The 15,796-nt window shown below is 35.7% G+C and overlaps 1 protein-coding gene across 7 annotated transcripts in view; it reads left to right on the top strand.

Moving 5' to 3' along the window:
• The window catches only part of ENAH (ENAH actin regulator), a 158,209-nt gene that overhangs the window by 77,147 nt on the left and 65,266 nt on the right, over positions 1 to 15,796 (top strand). For all 7 annotated transcript variants that reach the window (XM_065935545.1, XM_065935539.1, XM_065935540.1 and 4 more), the window contains exons 2-3: positions 2,720 to 2,885; positions 11,822 to 11,999. In XM_065935545.1, coding sequence (XP_065791617.1) covers positions 2,720 to 2,885; positions 11,822 to 11,999 — 344 coding nt within the window. The remainder of the gene's footprint in view (positions 1 to 2,719; positions 2,886 to 11,821; positions 12,000 to 15,796) is intronic.

The following is a 15,796-nucleotide window of genomic DNA, read 5'->3' as shown; positions in this document are numbered from 1 at the left end:
GGCTCTGACTACATCTCCAGTAACATCTCAGCTCTTACCCACTTCTTATCTTGTTCCCTTTAATCTTGGTTTCTCTTTGTGCTTCTTGTTTTGTTGAGTGTCAGATTTGTATCCTTAATCTCATATTGAAGATGTCTTTTCATCTTCATTATAAAACATCAACTAGTGTTTGCATTTTGGGACTTTTCTTGGCTACTTTGATATGTTCGTTTAGAGATTAATAGCTATTCAATTAACTATGAGGGTATGATTACACCACCACCCTTATGGCAGAAAGTGAAGAAGAACTAAAGAGCCTCTTGATGAAAGTGAAAGAGGAGAATGAAGAAGTTGGCTTAAAACTCAACGTTTAGAAAACTAAGATCATGGTATCCAGTCCCATCACTTCATGGCAAATAGATGGGGAAACAATGGAAACAGTGAGACTTGATTTTCTTGGGCACCAAAATCACTGCAGATGGTGCCTGCAGCCATGAAATCAAAAGACACTTGTTCCTTGGAAGAAAAGCCATGAGCAACTTAGACAGTATATTAAAAAGCAGAGACATTACTTTGCCATCAAAGGTCCATCTAGTTAAAGCTGTGGTTTTTCCAATAGTCATGTATGGATGTGAGAGTTGGACTATAAAGAAAGCTGAGCACTGAAGAATTGGTGCTTTTTAACTGTGATGTTGGAGGAGACTCTTGAGCGCCCCTTGGACTGCAAGGAGATCCAACCAGTCCATCCTAAAGGAGATCAGTCCTGGGTGTTCATTGGAGGGACTGATGTTGAAGTTGAAACTCCAATACTTTGACCACCTGATGAGAAGAGCTGACTCATTTGAAAAGACCCTGATGCTGGGAAAGATTGAGGGCAGGAGAAAGGGACGACAGAGGATGAGATGGTTGGATGGCATCACCAACACAATGGACATGGGTTTGGGTGGACTCCGGGAGTTGGTGATGGACAGGGAGGCCTGGCGTGCTGCAGTTCATGGGGTCGCAAAGAGTCGGACCTGACTGAGCGACTGAACTGAATTGTGTGTTCAAAAATACTGTTTTGTGAAAACTGGAAAATACTGTTCTATATTAATTTACAGATGGGTTTATTGAATTGTTGTTCACTGTGAGTTAGTAAATTTATTTCTTGGATTGTATGCCATAAAAGGCACTTTGCCTTAGCTTGTTTCTTTCTAAAGGGTTATGTAAATTTTGTCACTTAACAAGTATTTTTATTGTGAGTGATGAAGAGATTTCAACTGCTGTGCTGACAAAGACTCTTTAATCAAGCTTTTAAAAATAATTCAAGCTTTAGTCATTGCCTCATTTTTACTCCCAGAACTATTTTACCAAAAAAAAAAAAAATTCAGTATAGCATAAAAATTTAGACAGTACCACTGGGTTTATTTCAGTGTTTGTACTGCACAGATATTATTACCAGTTACTTTTGGTGAGATTTCGCTAATGGAAATTTATGAACAGTTTTAACACTGCCGTTGTGAGTGGTTTTATTGCTCAGTGCTGTGACCTCTTTAGGTCTCCTGTGATCCGTCATCGAATCACAGAAGTCTAGCAAGACACATACTATTGAGAGATGGGCCAGAAGGGAGGGATGAAAGTGACTTTTTGTTTCCCAGGATATTGGGGAAGAACCCACATGATTTACTTTGAGACTGAAATTTGTGTAATGAGCAATGCTTTCTTTAAAGATAGGCTTGGGTAAGCTACTTAGCATCTCCATTAACAACTACTTAAGTGTCAGATAAATCTATGAAAATTGTGAAGATTGAGTCATTTTAATTAGGTTAATAGTCATCATGGAGTTAACATACCTGTTTTCTTCTGTTCAATTTTTGTATTTGATTTTTAAGAAGTAAAATATGGTATAAACTAAAATTCCAACTAGTCTTTTTTGCCCAGTAGTATTTTAGAATATTTGAAATATGAAATTATTGCTTAATATGTAACTGAGATCATCCCTACAACAGCAACAAAATCTCATTCTCACTTGGTAACAATAATTGAGATGAAGCTGAGGTTTAAAAATTCTATCATAGAGTTGGTCTTTTTTTCCTTAATATCTAGTTGTGAAGGTTAGAATTGAAAATCTAGAAGAATGCTTAGACATCATCTCATTTTATTGTTTCATTTTTAAGTGAAGAAATTTGAGACATAGGATGTTATCTTATCTGAGTGGAGTCCGGGGCTCCGTCATAGTGCCATCCATGGATCACTAGTGCCCCTCCATATCTCAAGGGACAGATGGAGCCTAGCAGAATTCGTTATATAGACCTTGAAGCAAGCCTGATGATAAAAGTAATTTTTCCAGTAAAGATGGGTAATCAAAAACAGTTTACCAATAGTATAAATGTATATATGCACACACAGATGATGATTTATTTATACTTGTAGTTATATTCTGTTTAATGACTATATTAGATTTATTGATAGAAGAAAATGTTTTTTTTTATTGTTTATATAATATACAGTCTCCTTTGTGGATCCTGATTGCCTTCTTCTGCTTCCTCATTACACTTCATTTTTTGGTCTGTCTTCCCCACTAGAGTCTACTCATAAGAGCAGGAAAGCCTCTGCCTTATTCACTGTCGTCATTTCTAGCACCCAGTAAAGCACTGATTGTTGACCGACTGCTTCGTTAGATAACTATTTTATATGGCCTTATGGGAAACTTAGCATATTTAAGTATCTTAAAAGTTTGCTTTTTTTTTCCTTTTCCCAGTGAACAGAGTATCTGTCAGGCAAGAGCTGCTGTGATGGTTTACGATGATGCCAATAAAAAGTGGGTGCCAGCCGGTGGTTCAACTGGGTTCAGCAGAGTTCATATATATCACCATACAGGCAACAACACATTCAGAGTGGTGGGCAGGAAGATTCAGGACCACCAGGTAAGGGTTTGTTAATTCTAAGTTGTCTAGTATTACAAAAGGACTTGATATATTCAGTAAAATAAAGTCATATTTTGTAGCCAAAAGAGTCTGTGTGGGAAAAACTGGGTATAGCTTTGCCATTCTACCCTCTCCATCTTTATAAAGCTTGAATTTAGATGACAGTTTAGAACTAATTGTTCAGGAATATAAATCTGAGTTTTTCAATTATGATATTTACTAAAGCCTCTGGCCTTCAAACTAGCTAGGTTTGGGCATCTAAAGTAAGTTTAAGACAAACTAAAATGTGAAATATCACTTAAGTAGCAGATTATGCTTAAGGAGTTCATTTCCCACCAAAGGTATGGGGTATGGGACTATAGGAAGGAGTTCAAAATTTAAGTAGTTTCATAAAGTATTGTTATGTTCATATGTGATAGAAAAATTGTATTAAGGTTGCTGGAATAGTTAGGCTTTTGTAATTCATGTCTGGCATGACAACTAAGCTTTTGCTAATTCCCTGCTCTGGATTTCTTAGAAAGGTGACTGGATTATCTGATTACTTGATTTCTGGGGCCTTTCCAGATCAGGAGCCAGTAGACAGTGTAAAATGGAGATAGGGTTTTACTAGCATTAAATATATACTAATAGCAGTGAGGACTTTTATAAAGAACAGATTTATGAAATAGTGTTAAACATGTGGGGTGGGGGGTGGGAAATGAAACAGATTTCCAGCTGAGTTATTAGAGAAAGATAGTTCCCTGAATATCCACTGGGAAACAGGCTGGTGTAGTGTGTGGTGAGATGCTGTGACAGTGCTGTATTTGGGGATGGAAATTATAAACTGGTAATATCCGGTGACTTAGATTTGGTATTTGTGTGGCACAGATTGTGGCCTTTGAGATGCTGGGCCTCGAAACTGGTATCAAAGTTTCAAAACTGCCTAAAGCTGAGCCTTTTCAAGAGGCTGCACACCATAAAAAGAAGACTAAGGAAATCTTCCTAACCAGCACCGGTAGGCAGAGGAGTTTGAGCTAGTTTAGGAGCTCCTCTGAAAAATGGAAGCCTCCAGCGTCATTTACACATCTCCAGCCGAGAAATTAACCAATCCTGGTTGCGGGCCAGTGAAACCCCTACGGCACCTGGCAAAAACAAATACATTGCTCCCCAGGAGAGGAGCTTTCCAAGACCTGAATCAGTTGGCAGAAAGAGCAGTTCACCGAATTCAGCAAGTTTCCCTATGAGTACTGACTGTCCTAGCCTGCTGCTCTCTGCCCTCTGAGGCCCCCTTCTCTCCCCTGTGCCTCCACCCCCACTCTATTCTTCTCCCGCCCCTCTTTCCATTTGCTCTGTGCTCCTGTTGCTCAGCCTTCCTCTGGTTTCCCCAGTCTCTGTACCAAGAACCCTCGCTGCCCAGTGGGTATCCAGATTGTCCTCTCTGTCTTTCCTCCAGCAGACTGTCTCAGGAGTGAGTTGGGCCAGAGACTGACTGAATACTCCCTGAGATGCTGCTACAAAGTAAAAATGGGAACTGGACAGCTAGAACTTTATAGAAGTTATCGAACATTTTAAACACATTACACGCTAGTAGCTGTAAAATAAATTTTTGGTAAATTCAGTGAATTGGTTATTTGATATCCTGATGAACAAACCTAAACATATCTAAATGTTGGTGAAAAAGAAGATGAGTATTTAAAAATAATTGGATCAAATCACTTTGTACACTTGAATATGTTATATATCAGTTACACCTCAGTTGAAAACAAATGATTAGAAATCTATGTAAAGATGAAATACCTACATTTTTATTCATAAGAGAAGTTAACTATCCTATGATTTCTAGTTTTTGACAAATGGGGTGTTTTTTAAAATGTCAGAAATTTAAAAACACACTTCTATAAATAATTTGTGACACTAAGGTGAAATCATTAAGAAGATTAGAAAATGTTCAAAAGTAAAAAAAAAAAACAAGAAACAACAAAACCCTGAATCTAAGTGACAAGATATGACACATAGAAACCTGTGGAATGTCTAAGCTGTCCTCAGATAGAGTCCCTCCCCCACTGCCTGTTTGTCCTCTGTATGTGTGAATCTGTTTGTTTTGTTTCACATACCACATATAGGTGAAACCTTAGAGTATTTGTCTTTCTTTGTCTGATTGACTTCATTTAGCATAATACCATCTAGGTAGATGGACAAATCTTAACGGCATATAATAAGCAAACTCAAAGAAAGCAGAAGGAAATACTAAAAATAAAAGAAAATAAATGATAAATAGAAATTAATAACACAGAAACTGTTTCCCTGAATAAATTGACAGAATCAAACCCCCAAAAAGTTACAAATAAAACATCATTAGGGTTGGAAAGAGATGTCGCTGTAGTTGCAGTAAGGAAATAAATCACCATCAGATAATATTATGAACAACTTTACACCAATAAGTGGGCCATTTTGTAGAAAAATATAATTTATCATAACTGGCAAAAAGTGTAGAAACATAATAGACTATATTTTGTTATCAGTCATGTATTTTTATCAGTCACAAAATATATCAACAGTTAATGATCTGCCCCAAATATTTTTTAAAAAAGGACAGCGTCCAGAGCATTTATAAACGAAAGGAAAAATCTTTATTACCTGTTTTATGTAAACTGATCTAGAAAAGCGTATTTTGGGACTTCCTTGGCAGTCAGTGGTTAAAATGCCACCTTCCAGTGCAGGGCGTGCAGGTTCAGTCCTTGGTGGGGGAGTCAAGATACCATATGCCTAGTGGTTGAAAAACCAAAACATGAAACAGAAGCAATATTGTAACAAATTTAATAAAGACTGTAAAATGATCCATGTTGAAAAAGAAATCTTAAAAGAAGAGTACTTTATGAGGCTAGTGTAATTTTGATATCTAAGACAGAACTGTTTCAGAGAGGAAAATTATAAACACATTTCAGTTATTAACATTGATAAAGAGATGAAAGTCCTCAATAAGATAATAGCAGGCCAAATGTAACAATGTATATTGGAGGAGAGGGTGGGAGGAAGATCACCTCTTAACCAAAGAGGATTTCTTTCTCTCTATCTCAGAAATGTAAAGGTAGTTTAACATTAGTAGCCTATTAATTTGGTAGGAGAAAACCTAGAAGAAAAACAGTGTTTTCAGGAAAAACACTGATAAAATCCGTACAGAATAATGCTCAGCACGTTTGGCATAAAAATGACTTCTCTTAAGCTGATAAGGATGAATAATGTAAACATACAGCAGACATCTACAAGACAGTTCAGTGTTGAAAGGATTTCCATTAAACTCAGGAATAAGTTTGAGGATTTCAGCTTTAGTCATTTTCATTTTCTATTGCAGAGGTGGTAATCTAGTAATATAAAGATAAAGAAATAGAAACTATAAGGATTGAAAAGGAAGAAAAAGAGCTTGACCTTATTCACTGATGATATAATTGTCTATGTAAAAAAATGCCAATATCTGCAGATAAAATATTAGAACTAATAAAATTGTTCAGCCAGGTTGTTGGATATAAGATGAATATATAAAAATCAGTAGCATTTTTGTATAACTAGCAATAAACAATTTGAAAATATAATTTTATACAGATACTACTTAAAGTAACAGCAGTGATAAAATACCTAAGAATAAATCTCATAAATAATTGATTTCATTCCAGAGTACCTTTTTTCATTGCATGATGGTTATCAGTCTATTTTAAGTGGGAACATATTATAATTTATTAAATAATGTCTAAGAGCCATTGAAAAATTAACCACAGTTTATTTGTAAAATTGAATATGTACAAATCATATACATATATATGAAAAGCTGCCATTTTTCTCCTTAATACTTCAGTACTTACTGTGTTGTAGGGGCTCTGCTTAGGTTTTATATAGGTAATAAATTCCTGACGTTGAAGAGCAATGCAGTAAAGAATGGGGATGTTACACATGTAAAGAAAGCACAGTTAGTTGTTTCAGTTATGATCAATAAATCATTGTGTAGCTAGGGCATAAAAGAATGATCAGTTTGTTGAGAAGATGGGGGAAAAGGTTGTGATGACTTCATAGACAAGATAAACTGATGAGCCATGTCAGAAAGAAGCATAGATGTTTATTGCACAGTTTAATCTGTTATGATCAGGCTAAAAATGGATGGGTGTATGCAGGGTGGAAATCACTAATCTAGATTCAAGCTCCTTGGGTCTGCTGTGTTAGAATTTCGAAGACGTTCATACCCAAGAGCATCCTTAGTGAACAGTTACTGTTAAATGAGGGTGTATGTGTCCCTCTTTACTTTCAAAGCTTTTAAAGATTATATAGCATTGTCTATCCTTGAAAGATAGAATTGAATGAAATAATTTGTTCACAGTTTAATTTCTCAGTAAAATTTCTATATTGAAAAAACTGAGCTAATGATTTAGGTAGTATAATTTTGATTCTAGTAATATTTTCCTCAACTTTTTCTAATAGTCTGTCACTGAAGAGTTGAAAAGTAAACGTAACTATCTTTTTTGTCTGCCCTTATAACCTATTTGTCAGGCAGGATGTAGATTGCCTTAAAATTTGGTTCATAGTTTTCTTGTGGTATTAAATTCTAGTAGCTAAGGATTTGTAACCCTCTCCCACTCTTAATATGTATAGAAATTAAATGGTAAGACATGACCATAATTTTTAAGTTGTAGTAAAAATAACATAAACTTTACTATTTTAATAAATTTTAAGTATGCGGTTCAGTTCAGTTCAGTCCAGTCGCTCAGTTGGGTCCAACTCTTTGTGACCCCGTGAACTGCAGCATGCCAGGCCTCCCTGTCCATCACCACCTCCCAGAGTCTACCTAAACCCATGTCCATTGTGTTGGTGATACCATCCAACCATCTCATCCTCTGTCGTTCCCTTTCTTCTGCTCCTAATCCTTCCCAGCATCAGGGTCTTTTCAAATGAGTCAGCTCTTCTCATCAGGTGGCCAAAGATTGGAGTTTCAACTTCAACATCAGTCCCTCCAATGAACACCCAGGACTGATCTCCTTTAGGATGGACTGGTTGGATCTCCTTGCAGTCCAGGGGGCTTTCAAGAGTCTTCTCCAACATCACAGTTCAAAATCATCAATTCTTCAGTGCTCAGCTTTCTTTATAGCCCAACTCTCACATCCATACATGACCACTGGAAAAACCATAGCCTTGACTAGACTGACCTTTGTTGACAAAGTAATGTCTCAGCTTTTAATATGCTGTTTAGGTTGGTCTTAACTTTCCTTCCAAGGAGTAAGCGTCTTTTAATTTCATTCAGGGACATTAAATACATTCGCACTGCCGTGCTGCAACCATCACTACTATTCATCCCTGGACTTTTTCATCCAGACTGAAACTCTGAACCCTTTAAACAATAATTTCCCATTTTCTTCCACCATAACCCCTGGCAACCTCCATTCTCTGTTGTTTTTGTGAATTTTGTTATTCTAGGTATTTCAAATAATTGGAATCATACAATATTTTTTCCTTTATATCTAGCTTATTTCACTTATCTTTAAGTGGTCATCATATTTTAAAAATAATGTCATATTTGGATATTGGTGGATGAGGTAATTTAGATAAAGCCTCTCTCTGTGAACCAAAATAATTGGACGGAATATTTAAAAGAAAAAAGTCTATTTGGAGAGCTTACATGACAGTGAAGAATTATGGGTCCATGACTTAAAAAAGAAGAAGGAATCAGAGAAGTGAGCCTCGCTTGGGAACCGGTTTTTACCCAGAAGCACATGTTAGTTTTGAAAGAGGAGCCTGAGTAGCTGGACAGAACTTTCAGCAGACTCCTGGGACTAGTAGAACAAAGATTGTAAGTCAAGTCTGCTCATGAGGGGAGGTTGTCTTGGTATTCACACAGGTTGTGATTTGGGCCCCAGAAGCCCCATACCCTGGGGAAGAAGTTTGACTCTAAGTAGACTGGCCTCCAGAAGGACTGATACCCAGCCTCTAATCACTTTTGGTTTGAGGTAATTTGAAATTGTTAGTTTCCCTAGCTGCTTGCCAGAAACAAATGTAAATCTTCCCTGGAAAAATGTAGCATCATTTTAGGCCTCAGAATTTCCACAGCGTTATCCATAGTCAGTGTCTGGCATTCAGTCAAAATAAACAGCATACGAGGAGACAAGAGAACAGTAAGAGGACAGGCCTACTGGGAACCCAGTTAATGGGATTATCAGAAACTGACTTTAAAATGACTATGCTTAATGTATTCAAGGAATAAAAGACTAAATTGAGATTTTCAGTAGAAAAAGAGCTGAATGGAAATGTTGGAATTGAAAAATAAAATAGCTGGTATTGGTAGCTCAGTGATGAGATTATAACAAATTAGAAGCTACTGAAAAAAATTAGTAAACTGAAATATAAATCAGAAGGAAATATTCATTCTGAAGCTGTGATGTTTGGAGAGAGAAAATTATGGACATATGAAAAAGTGCTTAAGAGACATAGGAAATACAGTAAAAAAGTGTAAGGTATACCCTTACCTTATTGGCGTCTCAGAATAGAGGAGGGAATGCGGCAGGAGCAGTAATCGAAGACAAAATAGTGAACACAAATTTTCAGAAATGGTGAAAGGATATCACCTTAGAAATGCTGTAAACCATAAGTGGATAAGTACAGAGAAAACCACTTATAAACATACCATATTAAAATCATTGTATACTAAATTCAAGTTGAAGTTCTTTAGTTTGATCCATGAGAAAAATACAGCTTTAAAAAGCAGTAATAAACTGTCAACTGACTTCTCAGTGGAAACAACAAAAGAAAGAAGGCAAAGAATAAAAGAAAATAAATGACCACTTAAGTCCCATACCTAATAGTCTTCAATACTGAAGGTGAAATAAAGATGTTATCTTGAGAAACCAAAATGGAGAATTCATTGTCAGGAGATCTGCTTTGAATGAAATTCTAAAGGGTGATCTTGAAGATCAGAAATGGTCCCAACAGAAGCTTGGAGAGGACAGAGGAATAAAAAGCAACAAAAAAAGTGTAAATATTGGGTAAATCTTAAATGACCATCAACTGTATAAGACTACTAATAATGTTTTATGGGATTTAAAATATAAATGGAATTAAAAATACCTGATAAAAATAGTGTAGAATTCTTAGGATGGGCACTGGGGAAAAGGGAGTTTTATTGGAGATGAGGTATTGTAAGTCTGTGTATTGTTGAGGTGAAGACAAAAATATTGGTTCCTGTGTGTCTTTGATAAGTTTAAGATGTCTGTTTCAGTCTCTGGGGCAACCACTGAACAACAGTGAAAACATTGTGTAACTAGCAAGCTAATAGGACAATAGTAAAGAACTCTAAAAGAAGATATGATAGATTTAGACCCAAATTTATATATAACTTGCATTAAGTGTAAATGAATTAAACACTACAATTAAAAACAGAGACTGGTGAATTGGATAAATAATATGAAGTTGATAGTAAGTATAAAATTATAGCTGCACCCAAAGGACTGAGAACAGCCGAAGCAATATTGAGCAGCTGCAAAGTAGGAGGACACACTAGTGGCTATCCAGACTTCCTATAAAGTTATAATGAATAAGTCCCTGTGATGTTGGCTCAAAGATAGGCATACTGCCCAGTAGAACAAGATAGAGCCACCTAGACACTTAGTTTATGAAAAAGGTAAACCTGCAGCAGGCTGACAGGTACTGCTGGATCAATGGGACAGCCATATTGGAACAAAAAGGAAAGCTGAACCTTATTTCATATTGTAGGCATAAATCAATTCCAGTTGAATTAGAGATGCAAATATGAAAGTTTCTATAAATTAACATGGAATAATATTATCACTTTTATCACACATGGGAAGCATTTGTTAAACAGATTTCAAAAAGCATTGACTATATAAAGGAAAAGATTGTGTATTTGGACTGAATAAAACTTAAGAACTTCTGTTCATCAAAAGATGCCATTAAGAGAGTGAAAAGGCAAGTCACAGAATGGGAGTAGATATTTGTAACATACAACCAACAGTGGGATCATCCAGAATATATAAAGGACTCTTAACAGATCAATTAAAAAAAAGATGGGCAACTCCGTTAAAAAACGAGCAAGGGATTTAATTTAAGCTTGTATTCGTAGAAGATCTCCAGATAGCCATTAAAATACAAAAAAGTGCTACATCTCAATAGTAGTAAGGGAACTACTACCTAGAACCTCAGTGATGTAGTATTTATACCCAGCAGAATCTCTGAACTTTAGACTGACGATACCAGTTATAACGATGCACTGTATGTGTGGTTGTGCAAGCCATTGTATACTGCTGTGGGAGTGAAAATTGATGGGACCAATTTGGAAAGCTACCTGGAGTTTTCTGCTGAAGCTGAGCATATGTATGGCTTGTGACAATTCCACTTCTAGGTATATGCCCAACAGAAATGTGTGCAGTAAATCACAATTACATACAATGAATAGATGCTTCTCATAAATAATTTTGAGAGAAGGAGGGCAAATTACAGTATAGTGTGTAACTCCTTTTACATAAAACCTCAAAACCTACAGAACTATTTGTTGATGTTAGAAGTGTGGCTAATACCTTTGGGAGGGGGTTTCTGATGTTAATGTCCTAGTTTTTAATCAGGGTTTGGCTATGTAGAAGCAATCACTAAGATACACACTTATGTTTTATATGCTTTCTGAATTTATAAAACTTCAATAAACATGTTCACATATATTTAATGAGGGATATAGATTTTCTTTTGTTTTGCTGATTTACTCTTTTAAGGCCAGAGACATGTAACTATCAGCCTAATATCTATCTGGCTGTTGACTTCTGAAAACTGATTTTACTCCAGATACTACCATTTTTTCTTTTTTTGCCGAGGTTGGTCAGGAGCAGGTTTGAATGAGCATGTCCAGTCAGGATGTTGACATTGCTGATTTTGCCAATTTAACTTTAACTTTATAAAGAATTACTGTCTTTTAGGTTGTGATAAATTGTGCCATTCCTAAAGGATTGAAGTACAATCAAGCTACACAGACCTTCCACCAATGGCGGGATGCTAGACAGGTGTATGGTCTCAACTTTGGCAGTAAAGAAGATGCCAATGTCTTCGCAAGTGCCATGATGCATGCCTTAGAAGTGTTGAATTCCCAGGAAACAGGTAGGGTGTCCACGGGTTACCTGTTTTCTTAAACTGAAGTGCTGTGTATATATTAAACCAAGTCTTTCCTGACCAACTTTTAAATCATATATATATATGTATTAATATTTGAAGTGATTCTTGAACTTTTGTTTTCTACAAAAATGTGAACTTTTGTTTGTTGATGATGAACATTTACTCTAGAAGGATACTCTTATGAGACTGGTTAGTAGTTAGTAATTTTTTAGTGTTCTCATTTGAAGTTATTTAATTTGTTTATTCTGATCTAGAACCTCAACTTTCATTGTAAGGACATGAGACTCAGAGATAAACTGTGGACAGAATATACGTATTTGTCATCATCTTATTTTTTATGATGAAGCACATGTTTTCTGAAACATGTTTTTTAAGCCACTACTGAGTCCATGAATTTCAAGGTCTAGGACTAGGTCTCCTTCTAGTAGATAAAAATTCCATTCTAAAACTTGTTTAAAGATTTTCAGCATGCCCTCCGGTGGTGCAAGCTGTGAATTGCATGTTCTCTGACACTGCATGGTGGTCAGAAAGGTGTGTAGAAATAATTCACTTAAAAAAAAGCACACACAGGATTTGAAAATGTATATATGTCAGAGATGAGCTCTGTTTTTATTTTGACTTAAAAAATAGGGAAAAAATGCCAGTTTGTGATTACCTCTTTCGGGAGATAGATTTAGTAATCAGAAAATTAAGGTTATAATAAAGCAAACATGTATGATTACTCTTGTTTGCCTTTGTGTATTTAGTAACAATCTTATTGATATAAGCGTGCCGTAAATAAAGTTTGTTTATATATTTTATGAGGAAGGACTTACGTAGTTACATTAAAATTCAATATTTTGTTGAAAGTACAGAATTTCAAAACCTGTTATAGATAATTTAACTTTTATTTATACCTTGCCCTATTTTAAAAATGATTGAAGCATCTAGCCTCTGTGTTAGTCTATTTCAGATGTTATTTTCAGGGCAAGAAGACACTTTGGAATCTTGCTGAAACTACCTTATTATACCTATAGGTGGTTTATATTAGATTTTATTTTAAGGAAATTAATGTTTCTATAAATAATTTGTATATAACTCTCTTATCTATTTTGAGAAAATAAATCACTAGAACTTCTAGTCTGTTACTAAGTCTAGAAAATAGCAGGGGAAAATCTGCGTACTTGTACAGACTTGTATGTACATTGTCTAAGTCACTGTACTTTGCTTTCAGGCATCAGTATTTTATCAGCATTCTCTTGTCGGTATAGAATTGCTTTTCTGTTACTTAGTTTTACCATAAGGTAGCAACTCTAATTGTTGTTCTTAATATTTTATTGAATAGATCAACTACATAATAAATAATTAAAGAGCCAAACTTTAGAGAGCATATGTGTGACAATAACATTTAGCTTCTCCATGTTTGGAACAGTCTTGCATTATTTTTATTTCTGAACTTTCAAAAGCATGTCCACTGATACTAAGAATTGAATGTTACTAATTTAAAGTGGTTACCATTATTATTCATCTTATCATCAGTTTTTTTAACCAGTTGGAAAAGGTTGTTTTTATCAGTGTATAGTCATATAGTTTGTCTTCAAAATGCAGATGCTAATTAATGAGTTTTTTCGTTTGATCTTGATCTTTTGCAATTAATGAGTCTTAATGTGGAGAGACTCAATTACATTGTCTATTGTAAAGTAATTTCCACGTTATAGGAAGTTTAGTACAGGAGAAGATCACCCACCATCTCATTAGCTATGCAAGCATTTTGGTAAAGCAGAAAAATTGAATAGGTTCCTCTTAGATAAGTTTGGAGCTTATTCTCTTCTCTGTCACAGTCTCAACTTAGAATATCATGGCCTGAGGCAGGAGAGAGAGTGGTGGAAGAAGTTGGTCCATCCTAGCCATCTCCTTGCATCATGGCCCCAGTCATTGCCAAGGAAGCTTTTGGTTCTGTGGCTTTTTCATCAGAGAAAGCAAAGCACATGAAATGTTCTTTATAGTCTGACTTACTTAGAAAATGACCGTTTTCGTACATTAGTATAGTTAAACACTGTCTTCAATTTTTGATAGCAATAGTTGGCTTGGCATTGGAGGCATAAGGCGCTTCCCTGGTGACTCAGCTGGTAAAGAATCTGCCTGCAATACGGGAGACCTGGGTTCGATCCCTGGGTTGGGAAGATCCCCTGGAGAAGGGAAAGGCTGCCCATTCCAGTATTCTGGCCTGGAAAACTCCATGGACTGTATGTATAGTCCATGGGGTTGCAGAGAGTCGGACACGACTGAGCGAGTTTCAGTGGGGGCATAAGAGGATTTAGATGCTGTGAATCTGAAGTGTCCTCAGGAAAGGATATAAACTTTTCTGTAGATCTCAGAAGTAGGATCGGTAAGAACTCCACCCCCAGTGTTAATTTTGTGAGTCCCTGCTATCCACATAAACAAACATACCCAATAATGTCACCTTTCATCTTGAACATGTCGTCCCCTTCCACAGCTGTTTGCTTTGGATTCGTAGCCAGTTCCTTGCTAAAACCATCTATTCTCTTCCTGCCAAAACCAAGTTGGGAACAGGTAACTTGCATGTCCCCTCCCTAAGTAAACAATATACCCTGTAAATCTCTGATCAGAAGCAAAAGAAACAAACTTATTCATAAAGGTAAAGTACCTGTAGCTACTAGTCTGTTTTTACTTAGTGTCTTTCCACTTTTTAAAACCAGTTTTTCATATTGAATGCTTCTGGATTTTCTGTTTATTAGGTTTAATGTATTATTCATTGAATACTCGCTAGTCCTTTTTAGTGGTGTTCAGGCTTTTTAAAGTTACGGTCACCTTTGTACAAAAAAAATCTTTTTTAGATGCTTAGTGCATAAACAGACCAATGCCCCCCATTCCCCCCCACCCGGAAAAAAGAAAGAAACCTGCAGAGATTCTCTGATTAATGTGGGAATTGGGAGCCTGTGACCATGGGGACACCCATGTGGTTCCCTCAAGCAGGATTTGGAAATTACTAACTCATCTTTTCTGCCAAAATAAAAAATCACAATTCTCCCTTCCTCTTTTCTTTGCCCCTCCACGTCTATAAATCCTCAAACAAAATGTTCAAATTAAGGGAAAAAAACAACCTTTTCTATAGCTAGTCATGCTGACCTTTACAAGGTGCTCTGTGTGCATGTTTAATATTGCCATTTCTTTTATGAAAGGGGTGGGTGGCAGGAATGTTTTCCTTTATTTTGTTTTTAACTTAGTGTGCAGTTATCTAATATACTGGAAAGTACAGAAGGTGCTAAATACAGTGAGTTATATTTGGAAATTAAGAAACAAGTCACATGTTCTAACATTTTTTAAAAAGAGTTGAATTTAGTGCTTTCTTTTATACCAAAAGCTAGTTTATCAGTTTCCTTTGCCTAATAGAAATGGACTCAATTAAGTACATTCAAAATGTGTTATCCAGCCTGGTATTTTTTATTTCTTTATTATTTATCAAGTACATTTGTAGCAGTTTTGCAGGTAATAGTCATGCATTATATAAAATATAAAGTCAGTCTTTTTCGTGATCTGTAGATGTAAACTTCCACAATCTATTTCATTTTGAAAAAGGTTTAAGTCATTTGAAAAAAGATATTTCTTAAAATCCATTTTTAATAAAGGGAAATCATATTGGTTTTAAGTAAGATTATTCTATTCCTTTTGTTCTACTGAACCAAGATTAAGCATACCTTTATAAGAGGAAAACCTTAAAGTATTTTACTGTTGACTAAGACTGCTTTTGCTGGATTTTATTTTGTATCTGTTGAAAGCAA

This window comes from Muntiacus reevesi, chromosome 5 (genome assembly GCF_963930625.1).
Source record: "Muntiacus reevesi chromosome 5, mMunRee1.1, whole genome shotgun sequence".
Taxonomy (NCBI): domain Eukaryota; kingdom Metazoa; phylum Chordata; class Mammalia; order Artiodactyla; family Cervidae; genus Muntiacus; species Muntiacus reevesi.
Note: the sequence above shows the minus strand (reverse complement) of the source record. Positions and strands in the feature narration are given on the sequence as shown.